Source organism: Centruroides vittatus, unplaced genomic scaffold (assembly GCF_030686945.1).
Source record: "Centruroides vittatus isolate TY-2023 unplaced genomic scaffold, ASM3068694v2 contig_120, whole genome shotgun sequence".
Classification (NCBI taxonomy): domain Eukaryota; kingdom Metazoa; phylum Arthropoda; class Arachnida; order Scorpiones; family Buthidae; genus Centruroides; species Centruroides vittatus.
Window position 1 is genome coordinate 2,119,960 of NW_027120768.1, and position 20,990 is coordinate 2,140,949.

The 20,990-nt window shown below is 33.4% G+C and overlaps 2 protein-coding genes across 2 annotated transcripts in view; both read right to left on the bottom strand.

The window, feature by feature from the left end:
- Positions 1-1,597: 1,597 nt before the first annotated feature.
- Positions 1,598-7,443, bottom strand: LOC136984834 (uncharacterized). Its single transcript, XM_067281978.1, has 15 exons — positions 7,222-7,443; positions 7,061-7,152; positions 5,383-5,592; positions 5,027-5,308; positions 4,784-4,956; positions 4,563-4,712; positions 4,376-4,496; positions 4,154-4,308; positions 3,904-3,996; positions 3,758-3,835; positions 2,964-3,102; positions 2,534-2,649; positions 2,287-2,469; positions 1,959-2,211; positions 1,598-1,881 (listed from the first exon to the last, which is right to left on the bottom strand). The coding sequence occupies exons 1-15, from the start codon at positions 7,233-7,235 to the stop codon at positions 1,751-1,753; spliced, it is 2,190 nt and encodes a 729-aa protein (XP_067138079.1). The 5' UTR covers positions 7,236-7,443; the 3' UTR covers positions 1,598-1,750.
- Positions 7,444-7,964: 521 nt separating this feature from the next.
- Positions 7,965-20,990, bottom strand: part of ergic53 (protein ERGIC-53) — a 30,285-nt gene continuing 17,259 nt past the window's right edge. The window contains exons 5-15 of the mRNA XM_067281988.1: positions 20,243-20,304; positions 19,408-19,507; positions 18,334-18,457; positions 18,204-18,262; positions 17,245-17,336; positions 17,110-17,173; positions 16,877-17,039; positions 14,366-14,486; positions 14,121-14,292; positions 13,939-14,045; positions 7,965-10,537 (exon numbers count right to left, since the gene is read on the bottom strand). Of these exons, the coding sequence (XP_067138089.1) occupies positions 10,501-10,537; positions 13,939-14,045; positions 14,121-14,292; positions 14,366-14,486; positions 16,877-17,039; positions 17,110-17,173; positions 17,245-17,336; positions 18,204-18,262; positions 18,334-18,457; positions 19,408-19,507; positions 20,243-20,304 (1,101 nt within the window). The 3' untranslated portion in view covers positions 7,965-10,500. The remainder of the gene's footprint in view (positions 10,538-13,938; positions 14,046-14,120; positions 14,293-14,365; positions 14,487-16,876; positions 17,040-17,109; positions 17,174-17,244; positions 17,337-18,203; positions 18,263-18,333; positions 18,458-19,407; positions 19,508-20,242; positions 20,305-20,990) is intronic.

The following is a 20,990-nucleotide window of genomic DNA, read 5'->3' on the forward strand; positions in this document are numbered from 1 at the left end:
GAACCCACGACCGAACTCCTGATGTTCAGGGAACGGAACCGTTTTGCCACTGGTGGGCCTTTGATAATTTTGATAAAGAACGATGCCCCTAAGGTATAAAGTGTCATTTGGATTTTCAAGTGTGTAATGTAATGTACTGATTAAACTTATTGGAAGAGATGTTGTACTGCTGTATAGTTGAACCTATCTATCTCGAACGTATTTCTCAAAACTTTTTTTCCCTTGCATTTTCAGTCTAAATTCAATATATTTTCTATCTTTATCTCAATTAATTTTTTCCCAAAACCACTGTATACCAAATTATGGACTGAAGTTTCAATTACAAATTCTTACAATACAGTACTGTACATAGTTGCAACTAATGCTACTTTTCTCTGATTGGTTACGAGTTTCGCTTGCGTCTTATTGGTCGAAGAAAGTCGGCCATTAGAAACTCTTTCTATTGAGGTACTGTACAGGTACTTGCTATTGTATTTTATTAATACACTAGCAAGTACAGTATATATGCCAAATCAAAGCTTTATAGACTGGCCACTGACTCAATCACGACCCCTTGCGGCCATTATGACTCCACATTAACTGCTTAGAAAGGCTTCATATGTCTTATCTTCTGTACTAATCTTATTTAAAATAAAAAATAAAAACTGTATATAAAGTCGTTTCATTTTAAACACATTTCCGAAGAAATTTGCAGTGTGGTGGCTCTGGAAATTTTTAAAATAAAAATCAGGAGGAGTTTCCTTTGAAGCTGCTGGAGATTGTTAAAGGTAACCAGAGGTTACCTTTAACAATCTCCAGCAGATGGCGTTAAAAAGGCAGCATATATTATTTATTAATTTAGCATAGCAAGAGGATGTATATACTCTAAGGAATTCCTAGATTCAAAGGAAACTCCAGCAGATTGTTAAAGGTAACCTCTGGTTACCTTTAACAATCTCCACGCGTATATTGAGTCCGGTTTCGAGATTCGCGCACACTTCATGAGACCATCCTTTACAGATGCAACTTGTATGCAATCTTCACTATAGGTAGTATACTATGCAACAATTCACGATATACTGTGCCATAGTGGTATCAACACACACTTCGTTTCCATGTTCCGATTTTCCCTCTTTTTCTCTCCTTCTTTCGCTTCACTTCTCCCTTTTCTGCGTTTTCTCCTCCATCAAACGCAACTTCATGTTTGTTTGCAATTGGTCTTCTAATTAAGTTTTTCTTTTATGGCATGGATTTCGGAATTTCGCTCTTCTCGGATTTTCCGTTAAAGATTCTTAATTCCCTATTTGTTTGTACACGAAGATGACATTTAAAAATGGCGGGTATTCTCGGATATTCCAAGTATGTGTCCCGAACTACCCGAAATCATGGCTTCCAAATTTTCTGACTGAGGAAAGCTACTTTACTCTTAGGCGAGAAAATGGACAGGATTATACCACTGTTTATTTAGTCCCCTTGTCGGTAATGCTTTGTAACGTCATAGGGTAAGTGCCACCTCTTCCCCTAATGGTGGAACAGTCATGTAACTGAAGGTTGAAACGTTCCCACCTTTGCCCTCCTTATGTGTAAATGCACGAATATAAGACGAATAAAGAAAATGTCAATTTATAAAATGTCATTTTAATTGTCAAAAAATTTCTAATAAATAAAATTAACCATTTATAATTCAAACAATTATAAAAAAAACCTGATGATTTCCTTATTCGCGCAACGAGCTTAGAAAAGTAAATCTACAAATAATAACGCGCAGCGCCTATCTTTCTTGCATCACTAGAGAATTAGAATCGTCTGTTCCTCCGTACTTCTTCAAATATAGATACATTAAACCAATGCCTACTGCAATGCCTACGGCAAGCATTATTATTCCAACACCCGCTAGCAGCCCTGCAGATAGACGAACACCAATTTAACAACTTAAGAACCCAGGCGTGCCCTGGTGTGCAAGTGCCAATTCCACTCACCTGATGAATATCCTCCTTCTTGTACTGGTTTCGTCTCTACATCATCTGATCTGAAAATAAAGGATTTTACTTTAGTAAAATCCTTTACTCTCTCTATTAAACTTTTCTTAGTAGGTTTTGGCTCTGCTTCTTGCTCTTCGCTGCCATAAGGATCTAGAAGATCTATTCCACTATAATGCGCACTTTCTTCTAATGGTTGAGACTGTTGAAGTAACTTAACTAAACTGTTTGGTATCGCTTTAATGGTAACTGCCTATTTATAAACAATGATTTCAATAAAATTTTAAGAGATTTTTCTACATAATCTGAACTTTAAATGCGTACTTACACCTGTCACACCGTCCACAACAACTAAAATTATAAACGATCCACTGTTTATTGCTAATTTAAGATGATTATATGCTACGTTTAAGCTAGTTCCTGGTTGTTTCTTGCTCTTTCCATAAAGTTTCGGTTGATCCATGAGCAAGAAATCGACTCGAATTCTATCGTTTTTTCTAGATTCAAAGATCTGTAACATAAACCAGCAATATCAGAATTTTGTAGGGTGAAAAAACGGTGTTTAGGACACTCACCTCGATGTCCTGGACTAAAATTGTGGATCCAATACGGCTAAAATCTGCAATTGATTTTCTGATTGAAGCTATAAACTTCTGCTCGCCATATGCTTCTACTATTTCTGCATAGTTTTCTAGAAGAAAAAGGTACACATGTGATTAAAATGTCTACACAGGCAAAGGGTTCACTTCACCACTCGGTCAGTTAGACTATGATATGGATACCGTTTATTTGGATCCATATATATAAATGCATATATAGTGTTTTATTCGCATCAAGAATGGTAGAATTAGTGGAAGGCATGTGCCACGAGGGCATATGCCTTCCACTAATTCTACCGTTCTTGATGCGCATTGGCTATGAGGCTCCTGTTGCAGGAGTATCATAGGCAATGCTGCACGAAAAATGGTAGACTTATGACAATCACAAGCAGCGTAACGTACTTACTTTCAATTGAAAAGGATAAGAACAAATGATCTTGGCTAACTAGACAGTTGGTTATATCAAATACAGTAAATGAAGGTTTCGTATCTTTAAAGTCAAATATATTAATCTCTCTAACTGTTTCGTTTGTCTGGCCTTCGACCTGCAAAGAATAGGGAAAACAATTAATTTTGGCAATAGAAATTACTCTATATATACGCATAGTTGTATAAATAACAGGGAATTAGTTTATACTGTAAGCAAAACCATATACAAAAGTATGTTGTGATGACAAGGATCCGAACCTACGTAACCTATATATATATATATATATATATAATTTAAATATAAGAAAGTTGCATGCTACGAAAAAGCGTGGGTTCGGATCTCTACTTGGAAATTTAACTTGTGGTATTGTTCCAAGTTCGCCTGAATGTTGCGCTAGTCGTAATGGTAAAATTTGCACCATCCTTACCACCATCCTCTAATGATAGAATGGTGCAATTTGCAAATTTTCGCTTATTGCGCTCTGTCACGATTTCAAAATTTTCATACTAAAACTCAAAAATCACGTGACAATTTTTAACTGCTATATTTCAGCCAAAACTCACGATTATAATGAGATATTAGTGATGTTTTATGTAACAGTGCAAAAAATGACAGTGCAAAAAAAAAATTCTCTGGATCTGCTGTTTTCAATTAATAAAAGCATAAGGAATGATTTGCAAATGATTACAGATGAAAATTGTCGAATTTTTTATGGGTTCTATGAGTTAATTTTATGGTATGATACACATTAAAACAACAGACAAACGTACAGTTCTAAAGATACTCTGCGTAATTCTAACTGGAACATCGAAAACTTCGTCCTCTTCCGATTCCGAATGCCATCCATTCTGATAAAAGAAAACACAAATAAATTTTTAATTTTCATCTGTAAACCTCTTATTCCATAAAAACTTACAGCAGATGTATAAAATTCCGTAAACATTGTTGTATTCTCGTCGTCCTCATTTTCTCCAGCCCAGACGTCACAAAGGATTTGTCGAGCTCTGTTCTGTTTTTTTAAAAAAAAGAACACACGTTTAAATCGTACAGCAGAAAAGTATGCAAATGCTGGTGTGAACAAGAAGATAAAATACAGAGAACAGCATCACAGAAGAAAATTTTAACCACGTGTTCTGCAGGGAAGTCTAATTGCAAAATCTGCAAACCTTTCCTTTATATTCCATGTCTAGTCCATTGAACCCTAAGATCTCTTCAACTGACGCCACTTTTCTGTCAAAATGGGAGGATACAACAATACTATCTGCAGGGATGGCGAAGGGTACACAAACTCCCGAAACTCTGCTTATATAGTAAACCACACCTGAAAGAATTTGACTCAATATTCGATCACGAAATATAAATCCCGCGCACTTTATATAAGGGTATACCTTGAGTAACATCGAATATTGCCGAAATGGGGGTCTTTCCGAAGACTTTAAACACATCGCCATCTTTTTCGCTAAGTACAAAATCCATTCGAATGACGTTTTCGTCAGAATCATACCAGGTCTAGGAAGATTCTGGTTAGCAAATCTTAATGGTAATTAACCAAACTAATTAAAACCAGCGACTAACCTCATTGTTCCAGACAAACCCCACGCCTTTTAAGCTACCACTCATGTCGTACGTCATAACAGTTTCCTCTAAACGAGCACTAAATGCAGTTGGAAAGTTGGGTTCCTTCACTTCTGTTCGCAAATCTTCGCAGTACATTCTTCGAGGAATCTAAAATTGGGAGCCCAATTTTTAGGTAAAAACCCCCCAAAATGTATATCAAAACACTAAGAAAGAATTACCCAAAAGGTATCCTCATCAAAATCAGGATTCCCTTGATACCAAACAATATTTTCAGTGTAATTGAAGCTTTCAGTTTCAGGCTGTCCATCATCACTATATGTCGTTCTGACACCTAATGTATTAACCTTTATGGGCATGGTTTCTTCTCCACTCGCTATCACAACGTCATCTCCTTAAAAAATAGATTTTTGAGCAAGTTTAAACATGAAAATGCAAGAATTTCGTAATTGGGTCCCACTTACTGCTCCATAAGAACGTCTTATCCATGGTCATATCGAAGTTTTTGTCATAGACGCATCCATGGTATTCTAAATGGGGGATCTGTCGCTCTTTCAGTGTGGAATTCTGTACAAACGCGTACTTGTACGCGCCACCAAAGTGAAACACTTGAGAAGAATCGTACATTCTCGAACGTTTCTCGGATTGTTGTTTATACAAATACCCATAAATGCCACCTAGTCCCGAAAGCTCTAAATTCATCACTTTGCACGTTCGTATGGCTGTAGGATCTTTCTCTGCAGGAGCTGAAATTTGATGAAAGGAAACACTTTTAACATGAATTCTTGCATTTTGAAATATCTTAATTTATTATATTCACCTCCTGGATGAATTACTTGATACACAATCACTTCCTCCTGTTCGTAGTCGAAGATGTGGTGAAGCTCCATTCCTTCGGCCACTATTTTATACTTGGCAATGAGATTTGGGTAATCGAAGTATTCTTCTTCCCAAGTAGTTGTTTGGGAATCAAAATCGATATATTCTCCTTTCATGATGAATGATTCTTTTATTGTAGGAGGGATGGGTCCTTTAAAAATAATAAATGTCACTTTTAATGGAGGGTAAAACGGACAGAAATAATTAGGTTTACGAAGTTCTACCTTCTAGTAAAAGATATATCTGTATAGAACCATAAAAACTTTTAATGGATGGGGCAATTAAGGGTCAACTTATGGTTCTAGAAGACCCGGGATCGAAAACTCCCGTTCCTTAACACCCCCTTTGTAGGCGTCCGAACCACAATGGTAATGAAAAAACCCTCTTAGTTGCCCAAGGATGGAGTTTTAAAAAGGTGGAAGACACCTGTAGAATGAAGTTTCTAATGGAACATGCATCCAGAGAACCAGTGCTCTTGGTGAAAGATGCACCCATAGAAACGGGGTTCTTGGTGGAAAATGCACTCACAGACCCATGAAAGCTATATGTAAAATCAAGTGGTTGTAAAGATTCTAGTCACACAATTCCACATACATTTAGACAGTTCTACAACCGATTCCATATACAACTTTTTATTTTATAAGCTTGTAAAATTATCCAAACCCCCCACCATTTGAAGAGCCCTAAATTTTAATTAAAAACAACTTTAATTCTGTCTCAAATGGAAGATATAAATTCAAATGTTCGTCATCTCTCGTCCTCAATTATAAAAACATCACCGCTCATCTCCATCATCACTATTTTTAATCGCGTGACTAAATGATTTTAATTCTAAACAATTAGAAATTATTAATAGAACCTCATAAATAATTTCTAAAATAAAAACTGAATTTCAAACTCAAAATTTTAGAAATAGCGTAATTCATTTATCCAATTCAAAACAATAGACTAGACTTATCTAATCGGTATGACGATAACAATACAATTTAACGATAACACCAGTCAATTGTTAATGTTTAGTAACTTTTTAATGCTACTCCTACCCATTTTTATACTAAATTTCATGAAATTTATGGCCTAAAAGCACCTTTAGAGGACCCTTTTTTTAACGAGGAAGAATGTTTCCAAACTTTGACAAATCTGCAAGATTCAAGAATGCGTGAAAGTCTAGCGCGTGAGAGGGCCCACCCGTTGTCACTACTATAATTTGGAGGCCCTCTGCGTTAGGGCCACTCACCCGATGCTCGTCAGGGCAAGCATAAATCACACTTAAAAATTGCATTTTGTAGCCTTAAAGGATCGAGTTAAAAGGAAAGTTGATTTTTCCTTTCAATTGAAGGATGCGTTAAATTTCGGGGGCTTTCCGTATTCTGGGCCCAAACCAAAGGTTCTGTTTGGCACTCCCTGGATAAATCCTACTTAAAAATTACGTTTTGTAGGCTTAAAAGAGCGGGACGAGGAGGAAATGTAAAGTTTCTTGCCAAATATGAATTGTATTTTCCTCATTGTTAGGAAACAGCAGATATAGTATAAATTGTTACATGTATACTATAACTTTATACGTAAAGTGAGGAATATAAATTCCTCACTTTACGTATAAAAAAGAAAGCTTGACTTACCACAATTAAACGTTTCGAAGCTGCAAACTGACTCATTATAGCTGGCTTCAGCACCTAACAAACACGCAACACCCCACCACAAGAGCCAAAATCTGTATAAAACAATCATGTTTAGTTCTTCAAAAGGTGAAATTTACAGTAAAACATTGTGAAATTCTTACTTTTCGTTGTTCATTTTTCACTTCGTTTTAATATTCAATCGAAGCAGCCATTTGATATCAGCAGGTATGCCAGGAACTGCTAGGGGGGTGTTTCTGTATTGCTGATATCTATACATCAAAGTTCATTTGCTAGTCACTTGGATGATGATTAGATAGTCTCATGCTTCATAGAGGTGTCTGTTTTACAGATTTCACTTGATTTTCTCACCTAAAATGCCCATTTTTCTTCGTAAATGACCACAGTATCCTGCAAGCTTCCCACTGAACACAACTTTACAATACTACAACTGCTTTCCTTACATTCTAAAAGAATCCCGAACGCAATTCATCATCAAAATTTCAGAATCTCGAATTTATTCGTATTTTTCATTCGGGACGTCGGTATCGAATGGTTAATTAAAGGTGTTCCAAAGGCAATTTCACGTTCGAAAGCTTCACTAAATGATTTCACACGTCTGTAACTTGGCGAGTTTCACGAAATTTATGCAGATTTCTTCGGAAATCATTTGTTAAATTATGAAAATGATTTCATAATACTACTAACAACCGGACTATAACACGTAAAACGGCGTATGGTGATGCGTAAAAGGAAATTTCACGATTTAAATAACTTAAAATCATTTTATTCCGGCATCATTTACGTTTTAAAACAGACGAAACGACGGCACTTTCGTGAAATTCGCAAATTTGTGAAGAATTTCACGTCTTAATTCTGTTTTTTTAAAGAAAACAACCACACAAAATCAGCAGAAACATTTTCTTTTTATTGGCAACATGTTTTTAAATGTGATATATAAATATATATATATCGAAAAATTTGACATTTGTGAAGTGTGTTTGTGTATAACTATATAATTTATATCCCTATACACATGCACACTCGATTTTTCCACGTGTACCAAACATACAGAGAGGAACCCACAAATTGATATATTTAACAATTAATTAATGAGGAGTCACTCGTTTGATAATTTTTGCACACTTCACAAATTAGCAGAACACTCAAAATTTACATACAAAAATAGAAATTCTGGACAGAGAATTTATCACATGAATAATAAAACTCAAAGATTTCAGTAGTTTCCAGGGTTTTCTTGGAGGATTTTCGTGAAGTGAATGTTTTCGGTCCATGTAAACTGTTACTGCAATTGATCTTTGCGTGTGAGAGAGTTTAGTAAGGGTCTAGGATGGCAAAGTTCAACCTGGATTTCGGGACCTCAAGACCGTAGAAGCTCATTGCGATACCCCAAATTCATTCTGGAGTGTTGCAAGATCTCCAGTACCCAATAATTTACATAAAGTTTAAATAAATTATTGGATATTGGTGTTCTTGCACTGCAGAAGCTTGCCATGACACCTCAGAGTAAATCCAGGGTGTTGTAACGACCATAGAAACTTACTGCAAGATCCTCGAATACCCAATAATTTACTTCAAAAATTAAGTTATACAATATCAGGTGTATCCCAGACAAAGTAAGCCAGTAAACAGACATCCTTACTGACTTACTTTGCTTCTAAAACAGGTTGAAACTACTGATCTAGGGTAATTTGGTAAATGATGATGCAGTTTCTATGAAAAAAATGAACCCTAAATTAGCCAAACTTAACAGTAACAGAAACTAACATGTAAATTCACTTCTGTAGTATAAAAACCTGATCAGTATCATCTGTTTTGTAAAAACTACCTCTGAAAAAAAATTCCAATATTGAATTTTGTTTATACATGATCAGTGGCAGTTTTAGGCATAAAGCCTTGTGCAACCAAGACCCAAATGCACAGCACTTTTAGAGGCCTTGGATGCAAACACACATTTGTCGACACTGGGTCTTGATCAAATGCGGTACTAGCTAGCATGATATGGGCTTTGCGTTAGATAAGCAGGCCTCACTATTACAGTCCAGTCTGCTTAAGGCCTCGCGCAACTTAAAACTGCCGCTGCATATGCACACATTTTTTTTTTTTTTTTTTTTTTTGAAAATCTGCAACTTTTGTAAGTGTTTATGATATAGAAACATTGGCGATACCTCGACAAAGGTATCAGGGCATGTTTTAGTCAATTTAAATGTAATTTTAAGAATGTAATTTGCTAAATTTACAAACATTTAACACAAATTATAAAACCGTACACTTTAAAGGATCAAATTAAATGATTACTCAACAGAAAAAAAAAAAAAAAAAATACAATTTGATGCCCCAAGTTGATATGTTATTTCATTATAACTAAAAAAGCAAAAGTTAAGGTATAGATTTATCATCATAATTAATTAACTATAAGAGAAATACGTTAAATTTCATTAAAAAATGTTTAAAATTATTATTCTGATATAAAATTTCTTTTGAGCAAAGCTTTAAGAACCCGTCCCCTTTGCTAGTTTATTTTGTATAAATAACCGCAGGCTTTTAACCAGTATTTTTAATACTTGCGCACCACTCATAGCTGCTATTTGTGACTATGTTTCGGGTCTCATATGAAATTTTTTTACAATAATTTATGGATCTAAACTTTAATACATGGCTCCAACATGCCAAAAATAGTAGCGGAGTTTGCGACAAATGCAAAGATACCAGTTAAATGCCATGGTATTTTAATAAAGCTTCCTAATTTATATAAACCTGTGAATAATACTTTAAAGTTTCTCCCCTTTAATACTATTTTCCGAGGTGTTTAAAAAGATTGACAAGTAAAAGCTGCAAAATGTCGCGCAAACCTCTACTTGACCGAATGTTTTTGTGTGCCACGACGACTCTAAATTTCTAACGTTAAAACCCTATTTCCAAAATTCAAAACTTTACATTATTTGATGACAAAAATGAGTTATATATAAGTAAAAAATTCCAAGAAACAAAGCTTAATCTACATACATATATGATTTTATATTATTTTGTGTAAGGAAATAAATTAAAATACCCCAATATGAATCTAGCAGTCCAGCAGATTTTATGTAAAATTAGAAAATTTCATTGGAAGACTATCATTAGACAGAAATTAATTAGAAATAATAATTAAAATAAAAAATGGTGTTAGGAAATATGTATCTTTGGCCAAAATTTATAAATTTCGTAATCATACTTGATCAGTTTTTTTTGCATTTTGTACAGAATTTACATTTCAGGATGTTTGTTTTCTGTCATAAGTTTAAATTTTGTACGCAATTTTCGTTCGGTTACATGGTTGTCTTGTTTCCGCATGTTTTCTGGAGCTGACTCTCTTCCGAAACAACATGGAATGTTTTTTTAATATTAAATTTATTTTATATTTATATATAAAATAGATAAGATCAGTAAAATTTCTTTGCTTGCGACTCTTTACTGCTCCTGAAAATAAAAATAAGGCTTGTAAATATCTGATTACAAATCATGACACGCAATTAAAAGTATATGCAAATTAAAATAGGCCAGACAATGTAGAAGTGTTGGAGGAATTTAATAATAAATGAAGAGCTTTGACCTGATTGGAATAGAATGGCAATAGTAACACACAGATTTAAGAAATTCTCAATATAAGAAGATTAAATAGTCATTTTTATATGTAAAATTTCTCAACTATATAAGTAATCTCCTGGCTCAATTTATTAATATTAAAACAAATATCTAATTTTCAAATTTATTGCATTATATTTACACTAATTTAATTATTGTAATTTGTTTAAATTATTATATTGACATCTTATGTCATTAGTAGCCTAAATGTATCCTGATTACACCAAATATTTAATTACTGGATTTATTTGTTAACTATTTACTTAAAATTATAGAGAAAAATAAGAGCATTTCCACTATTATTTTATAGAAAACTTAATTCTTATTATAATCCTATAGAACATTGCAGTGAAGATATGGTACCCAATAGATGGGCCTTTTACAGCCTGCAAAGGAAAAAACAGCAGCAGTAATATCTAAAAAAAGTGTCGATAAGTATTGAATCAGACATATGTATTCATTGTGGATACCTTAATCAACATATAATCTTCTAGAAAGAAAATTACAGTAAATTAAAATGGTAGCAATGTTAATTATTACCCAAGTATGCATCGCATGCCAATTGACAGAGTAAGCATTTGAGTTTCAACTACCATTTGCCCTAAATAAAAATGGCAAATCTGCAACAGATAAGACATTGTGTGTTCTGCAGTTTGCAAAGTCAGAATCAGTCATCACCGTGCAACAAGAATGTGGTGGATTACTTTGAAATTGTCTGCCAAAGCTCAGTAGTACAATGACCGATTCTGACTTTGCATGTTGCCATTTTTATTTACTGTGCTTCCTAGAGGCAGCAGACAGTAGATGAAATTGAAACAGTTACTCCATTGATGGGCATTTATGTGTACTTCTTGGGTCATAATTAACACAATTACAGTAATTTGAAATGGTAGCATTCTTTTTGGAAGAACCTGTGTATTTTATAGATTCATATTAGAGGCCATACTAAATGAATCAGATCAGATATTCATTTAAAATGGAGCCAAGTAGGCTGAAAGGTAAATGAAGTTAAATGCCAAATGCATACAGTAAATGAATATGTAGAATAATTCTTCTATTGTCTACACACTAGTATCTGAGCATTTGTTTTAAAAAAGCTAAAAGAAAAAATAAAAATATATGAATTATTAGTAAATAAATTAGAAATCTCTAAAACAAACAGAAAAGATCCAATTAAATAATATTCACAAGGAGACCATCAATCAAACAATCTAAGAAGGGCAAGGGGTTTTTTAATGTGTTATAGTACACTTATCCAACTAGTACACAAAGTAACTCTTGCTAACATGCAAGAGTCTGCAAGATATCAACGTTTAAAGTATTTGTCTTTGTTTCTACACTGAGTTCATAAAAATGACTCATGTGAGCATAGTTGAACAAATGTGACGACTGGTTGGCATACTGGACATTGTAGCTGCAAGCTTCTCTTCTTTCTGAATACTTTTTTTAGGTTAATGTGAGCCTAGGTATACAAAATGGCAACCGTCAACAATAACCTAAATGCACCTATATTTAAACTTTTTTAAAACAAACATTTTTAAAACGTAAATTTGCTACTTACTTTTTTCCCTGCTTTTGGTTACTTTTCCTAATCTTGGACCAGAAACGAAAAATAAAAAAGTAGTCATACTACCTATAAATTCAATCGATGCATGGACGAAGTGAATTACGAGATTCTATACATCAGTGGTTCGAACAAAATTTGCCTGTATTGTACATAAATTTTACTCCTCTTAAGAACTGCAGTCTTACGATTCACATCTCTCTTGCCTTTTCATCTATGATAGGCAGCATCTCCATAGAGGGTGGCATATGCGATCCACGGCCACCTAGCCTTCCATGTGTCATTCACGTTGTCTTTCGGGTCGGAAATCACTATTACATATCCTTGGTTATGACAAATTTAACACGTTTAACACACATTTACACACTTTTAAACACATTTAACACATTTACACACTATAAACGCCCATTTAAACCACGTTTAAACACATTTAACTCACATTTGCACACTTTAAACGCACATTTGAACCACATATAAACCCTTTTACAAAATTTTTACCTCACTTACACAATGCTAACACACCTTTAATACACTTTTCTGACATTAAACACATTAAGGACACGTTTAACATGTTAATTACCATTGACAAACTTTCCTCCTCGATAACTTTAGACTTTGAGTAAATTGTACAAACTTTAAAAAAACACAGACACTTTTTAAAAAATTATCAACATGCATAATCCGTCTACATCGTAACCAAAATTCGAAATTCACATTATTCCTCATGTTTCCTGAATGGAATTTTTTGATGGATATTTGCATACGAAGGCATCATTACTATCAGCGCCATCTACATTTCTTTTCTAAAAACACTTGCCATCGAGGTTACTGGAAACGCCGCCATTTTGTATACCTAGGCTCACATTAACCTTTTTTTAAATGCAATCTTTTCCTGTAATACACAATCATGTGAATTATTATATCCTCCAGCACGTGCACAATTTCCTTAAATTTTTCCTCTCCCATAGCGGCAGAAACAGATAATATTTTGCGTGGAGTCACGTTATTAATCATACTCTTGCTTTGCAACATATTTTTACAATAAATTAGAGCATTTGCAAGCTCATCCTTTCTGCTTCTTGTCTGTCAGTTCAACATTCTCCAAATTAAAATTACTTGTCTCTGCACATTCCATTTTTTCACTGATTAGTTTTTGCACTTTACTTACAACAATGATCTCTATATGGCAATTGAAAGTCTGATGTAAGGTGTAATTTGTTTTGATGACCCCAGCATGCAGTTGCAACAATTAACAAGTTACATCCCAAAGACCAGGATTGGGTTGTATTCACATATTTCTCCAAATTGAGCACAGCAACTCTGTTTTGCCAGGTAAAGGCATAAAGTTAAGATAATTTTTATTTTTCCATTGAATAGGAAATGGGTACATTTCCTACAGTTGTCTAAAAGTATATTAAATTTATTTGCAATTATAAAATGATATGTTTTTGGCCTAATATATATAATAATTGGATAAGAATACTATAACATATTTAAAAAAAAATCAATCAATTTGAGGAGGGCAAGGCTTAATGGTCCCCTTGTCAGTAATAATTATATGATAATCTATGCAACAAAAAAGTTTTAAGAGAGATTATGCTATTTTATGAGAATTTTGTGAAGTGAATTCAAAATGATAAGTTATACAACAGAAATAAATAGAACTACATACTGATAAGTAATATATCCAATCATAATTATTAGCTGTAATCCCATAAAAATAAAGAAATATGTAGGAGTAAGGCAGCTAACTTGTGGCATGGCGGGACATGGTCCTCCCTGTAAAAATTCAAGTTACATTAAATAATTTCATAATGAATACTTTTAAAATAATTGTTAAAGAAAGATGCTAACTGTTTTTGCGTGGAGAGACGAAACGTCACGTTTTACTACATTTAGCCCGTCTTTCACTTCGTTGATGAGTGTCTGATATTGGAATGCTTGGCCGCCGCCTCCGCTGCCCTGAGGAGTTGCTTGACCAGCCAGAAGCGAACCAGTACGCTGATGAATTTCTGCAACAAAAGCTCTGAGCGAAGTTTACTTGTTAAATATTTTGCCAACATTATAAAGAAGTTAAAGAGGAAAAACTAGTATATTACTTGATATCTCTAGAGGCTTGTACCATCTCTCTCTGGTTTCCAAGAAGAGCATCTACCTCGTGTCGACGCAATCCATCAACTGGCATGGCCGGTGGCGGCATTCCTTGACCTCCGTGGGGAACTAACAAGATATAATTTTGGGTAAATAAAATTTAACCTTGTAAAACTTGACAAATATATATAATTTTGTAACTGAATTTAATAGTTATCTTTTATTCCTTTTAAATATATACAGATTTTGTAGTAGAGAAGACTGACAACTATATTAAAAGCAATGCATGTGAATAACAAAATTACTACTAAATCAACATCAGTGGCAGGTCTGGTTGATCATCTCTATCAATTATTATGCTCAAAATAGATGATCTGTTAAATCAATTAGTGGTCATTGATGCTGTCATAACTTCATTGCCTACATGAATTGGCCTTGGGTGTGACTATGCAGACATGAATTTAGAAGTGAGAGGTTGCGAGCAATATAGTTCTCGCAAAGAAAAACGTGCACAAGCGAAAAGTGAAAAATCTTGCTGGTGTGAGTGAATTTCTGGTTCTCGCACATATCTGACAGGGTTTGATATTTATCATGTCTTGCCTCTTCTCGCCACATACTCTCACTCGCGCCTGCATAGTCGCACCCTAAGGGCTGGTTTACACAATGCACCAGAATACATCTTGTAAGTCATTGAGTATGAGAGAGCATGCATTTCTCTCAAGTAGTGAGAATATGACTTATAGCAGGGGTGGCGAACCTATGGCACGCGTGTCCAAAGTGGCACGTAATGTATCTTATGATTTCTGTCCTTTTCAATCATCCTTTCTGTTTATCACCTGATCATCCTTTTTTCAATCAGATTTTTTACATTTATTCGAATTAAAGCGTATTCATTTAATTTCTTTAAATATTATTATTCAAAGTCTAAGACTTTGGCACACATTAACATCTTTAAAGCTAAGTATGCTTACAATATGGCATGTGGACTCAAAAAGGTTTGCCATCCCTGACTTATAGTAAAATAACTTTTAAATCAATCAGTGACATGATCAATGTGAAAAGCAAAAAATCTGACAGATTAAATCTTCTGTAACACTGCTGCAACTTCTTGAATCAAGGTTGCTAACAAGTTACAGGCTTGTTCAAACAAGGCAAAAAATGTTAGTGATAATCATATTATGTAAACTAGCCTTTAAGATTTAATTAAATAACTACTAAATAAACATTCCTTAATATATTTGTTTTATTAATGTTACTAAAATTTCTTGCTAATTTACTTTTACATGGCAAGTAGTAATAGTTTTTTTTTTTTTCCAAAAAAGAACCAGAGATTTGGACAATTTAAAGTACTGTATTTCTATTCTATTATCCAGATCCATGTTAATGATAGATCAAGATATGTATAAACATTAACTATATTGCGGTTCTGGCAGGTCCGAACTGTCATCAAATTTGCAAAAAGTTTATTTAGATTTACAAGACAAGAAAAAATGGTTGTAGCTAGACACAGATTTTGTTTGTGTTAAAACGCAATGCAAAGTCATAAATTGTGGAAAGAATATAGTCCTAAGAATGACCATCTCTGGTTGGGAGATCAAATTCAGTTTTCAGTTTGACCTCTCCTGCAATCCAAGTCGTGGTCCTGTTATGCTTAGTAACACGGGAATGACCACTCAGAAAGCATGGATGAGGTGAATCAACCGATTGAAAATGGAGATTTATATAATTCCTGGTCTTCAAGGACACAAAGCACTCTTTCAGACAACACACAAAGTGTAAACCCATCAAGAGAGCAGCCTCTCTCCATTGTGCCTGAACGACAAAACCTGTGTCGCATCAAGGAAGAAGTGAAACCGGCATCGCTTTACCCTGAACATCTCATTCAACTAGCTCAGTGTATGACCAGCTTCTTGTCTACTCCATGAACATCAACCCGTATCCGCAACCCACTGAACACCACAACCTCTACTAGAAGTCAGTGGACACTTGGACACTTTTATGATCTCACCTCCTCCCAGAAGGAACTTTAGGAAAGGAATTTTGGATAAAATTGTGATACAAAGAATCAGCGAACCTCCAGAAACCTTGTAAGCAACCTTTTGTTCAAATAAATGGGTTATCTGTGAAGGCATGTGTTGTCACTGTCTCCATGACCACCACCCACATATGAACAGACCCTAGATCATTCTGATGCAGAATGTAAATATTCCCCCCCCTTCTAGTTGGCGACCTCACACTGGTGTCAAAGAGGAGGGATTTACAACACTTCCCCTCCAAGTCAACTAACTCACACCATGCATTGTTTCTAATTAAAGTACAGTATATGCACACAAATATCAAAATTAAGACATCAGTATCAACACTGGTCTAACCAATTGCCTTTTGCAACCTTCACAGTCAACACAAATGACTAGATGGGTCTTTCATTGTCAGTACTTTTTAATTTTGTTACACATTTAATTTTCAGATTTACATTAAATAAGATAAATTAAAAATTCTTAAGAACATTCTCACATTACCTCCTCCGACTCCTCCCACTTGTACCGCAGACAGCATCGAAAGAGATCGCTCCTGACGACCAATGATCTCATCTAATTTCCTATTTAATGATTTCATTGCTTCGAATATCTGACTTTGACCTTGAAATATTTGTGTTAATTCTCTTTGCTGGAAGCTTTCATACTAAAGAAACAAATGCAAAATAAAGAAACGAAAATAATAAACTTTAAATTTAATTGATTAATGCACTAACCGCTTCTTCCGGATTATATTCCATATCCTTTTTGTGAGCTTCGTCTGGATGTTGTCGGCGATACCTGAAAGAATGCGAGATTTTTCAAAATACACTTTCCAATATAATTGCTTAAAAAATGAAAATGTAACATACTCTTCTTTCTGTTTTTCCAGTTTAACTTTGTATTCTTCATATTCTTTTGAGAATTTTTCTTTTTCAGTGTCTGCAATTGTCTGTTGTGGGGTCTAAAACACGTACAAATAATCAAGATTAAGTAGATCAAATGTTATATGAAAGTATATTTAGTAACTAAAACTGAAATTGTCAAGATTAATATATTATATATAATTTTAAAAACTACTGCCTGATCTCTATACTTGTTGAGGTAAGTAGAGTAAAAAAGTTAAAAATTTCTTTCCTTAATTAACTTTAATATTTCAATAAACATAATTATTCACCCAGCTTTCAACTTGCCAAATTAAGGAAACAATTTTTAGAATAGCACTTTGTTAAGCAGTGGTTTGCAGATCATACTCCTCTCTTCACAAAGAACTGGTCGAGAAAAAAAACTGCTTTAGAAAAGCCAGGTTTGAGCCGGTTAATTCCACACAATTCTCCAATCCAGGATGCCAAATTTGTGACTTTTCATCGCGAAGTATCATTGAAATATCCACCATAATTTGACTAAAGTTTATCTTGAATAATAAAATCCTAAATGAGAATGTGAATGCTACTGCATTATTACAATTTGCTATCAACAATACCAACATCCATTCTTGCATAATTTCAATGGCAACAATAGCAGATATTATTTGAATTTGTTTTCTGTGAGATATCCCGCATTTTTGGAAATAGAACTGATACACAAACAGACTGGTTTCCTTTTCAATTTCTCTAGAAGGGACTAGGCTTTACATATGTGTATTATATATCCGTTCTTATGTACAGTACTTATTAAGTAGTTTAGATATGAAAATTTAGTTTTGCATATGTTAAATTTCATATTTATTTTGAAGTTTAATTAACTACTTTCTTACTAGTAGAAATTAGAAAACAGTTAGAAATTGACATTTTTCAACTAATTGAAAACATTTTATTTAGATGATACTCACGGGTTGTGTTCCGGGAGGATAGAGACTCGACACGAGGAACTTGAGAACATCGTGATCATCTATGCAACAGAAAAATTTCATTAATAACTTTCAAAAATATAGATAAGCCAACAGAATATCGTAAACTTACCGGCTAATCCACCAGTTGCAGCCGATATACCAAAATAACCAAACTGCGGCAAAAATACATTTTCTACTCTCATGCACATTTCGTAGTCGTCGTCATTATTAGAATTTCCAGCATGAAATAAAATCTAGAAAATTAATAAATTATTTGACTTCAAAATAGCAAAGACATTTCAAATAACTCATTAGATTCCAATTTTTAAGCTACTAAAATATAAATTAGACTGACGAGAATACAGTCAAACTTAAATTTAGAAATATATTTGTCTGCCTTTCAAATTGGCACTAAATTGAATGTGGTGTTAAACTGAAGTACCTCAAAATAATAAGGATTATATGTAGTAATGAAGTTCTACACACAAATACAGTTTAAGAGTTTGAAACTCGTGATTCAGTAATAACAATGTCACATGTAGATACTGAAGGATTCTCTATTCAATATTTTTAGAGAAGTTTCACTTAATTTTGGACTCCTTAAAGTCCAAAATTAAGCTGTGAAGTCATTTCAGGTTTTTAAATTAGCTAGGAGTTGAAGGAATAATAACTTAAAAGGCTTTAATAATCGTTTCTGGCTTGGGAAATTCATTTTATAACTACTGACTTGAGCCGAAAGCATTCATGGATAGAGAGTTTAAATTTAAAAAATAATAAATTAAAAGAATATCGTCCAACAAAATGATTTGTGGTCTGTACAGAATTGTAAAGAATATTTTCTGAGTAACATTTTAATCATTCAAGACATTAGAAAAGGGTTTTCTAATTAACAACACAGGAAAACTAAAGTAAAAAAAAAAAAAGTTTATATTATAATTATTGCAGATGATGTAGCAATGTTTTTTAGCCAAAATTATTTTTTTAGATATTAAGATTTTATGCTAATTTATTTTTAAATACCATAAAATCTATTGAAATTGTTAAAATTTGAGTCTGTTGTACAATAATAAAAAAAGAGAAGTTAAAATTTCTTTATTTTCTGATTTTTTGAGGTGTTTATAGATATGTCAATAGTAAATATACTACCTTTTCCATAATTATTTTATAAATTGACATAAATAAAGGAACCGATCATCAAACTAACCGATAGAACGTTTCTGTAATATTCAATTTTTGTTCGAACGGGGAATGGTTTGTTTCGGAAGTCTCTCAAGCAACCGGCCAATTGCTGATTGATGCCGTCTCTGAAATAATCGAATAGTAAATGATTTTTAAGTTAGATTCATTTATAAATTATAATAATTATATAACAGATTATCTTAAATCAGTGTTTCCAAATGTTTGAAACCTATGGCACACTTTAAGTGAGCTGCAACCTTTGCGCAATTATTAATTATTACTGGACTGGTCAATCATGATGCTCTCTCTAATATTTTTTCTATGGTAATTTAATGGTACAAACTCTGAAATATAATTTATAACACACAGAAGTACATTTTGCTATTTCTTTTTGCAAACTTTTTTATTTGTCTCATCTGTAGTGGATCCAGAAGAACCCAAAGGAAGAGCTAACACACAAAATATTTAAATTACTAAGGACCTTTTATTAACATGTACATGGCGATTATATTGCAGACTGTCTGATAAACCACATTTACTATCAAAAATGTTTTTAAAAACCACTAAACAAATAAGCCCTGTTCTTGACACAGAAAAATTAAAACTTAAGCCCCTATAGCTCTTCTTGGATCCATCTCAGCATCTCACGACACACTTAAAATAGCTTTACAACATACCAGTAGGCTGCAGCACTGGTTCAGAGTCACTGTTTTTAATAATCTTGAAAAAAAAACAGTAATAAAAAAGTAATTTGTCAATACTTTCACTGTAAATTAGTTAAAGGAAGTTTTTTTGTTTGTGTTTTTCACTATATTAATTTAAAAAGTCTTTATATTTGGTATCAATAAGATAGCACTTACGTCTGATGATCATAAACTTTGGTACCATCATTAACCATAGCCATAATGTAAGGATTGTTACCCTAGAACAGTAAAAGAAAAAATTAATTTCTGTAAATTATAATTTATGAAAGTGAACAAAACTTGTCACTGTAATGTCAAATATAACACTGTTTAATTTGGGTAACAAAATAAAGTTTTACTCAACATTTTCCATTTATAATTGGGCCATTTTCAACTTACATTTGAACATTTCATCTTCATGTATGTAAGCCAAAGACATTTCTAAATAAAACTGAATAACTAAATCGAGCATTTTTGTCTTTATGTAATAATAATTACTTTATTTTTAATGAATAAATCTCTTTATGCTATACAGTTACTTCTCTTATAACATGGTGCGTACTTTGTGCATACCTAGAAAACATCATGTTATGGCATGTTGTATAATAAAAATAACACTATTCACGGGAAAGAGTTCAGATTTTAAGCACTTCTGCACTTTAGTTTTATAAAATTTTGAGCTTCTCTGCAATACTCAAAGGTTTCTTTTTTCACTTGGGATACCAAATACAGTATGAAAGAAATGCCTTCTGTGTACCAAGTGTATTCCAAATGTGTTAATACTTTATCGAGAAGGTGCACAAATTTGGGGAACAATGCAAAACATACTTAAGGGTATAAACTATTGTATAAGCTGGGTAATAGCTGATGTTTTTCTTCTGTTTTCTGCATTCAACTGGTGTTGCTTGGTAAGGTAAAGCATTGT

Excerpts from the sequence above, each read along its gene's own strand:
- LOC136984834 (XM_067281978.1), bottom strand. Across the intron at positions 2,470-2,533 it reads TTTTAGTCCAGGACATCGAG|ATCTTTGAATCTAGAAAAAA; the intron begins GTGAGTGTCCTA and ends TTTATGTTACAG. Across the intron at positions 1,882-1,958 it reads AGAAGGAGGATATTCATCAG|GGCTGCTAGCGGGTGTTGGA; the intron begins GTGAGTGGAATT and ends GTCTATCTGCAG.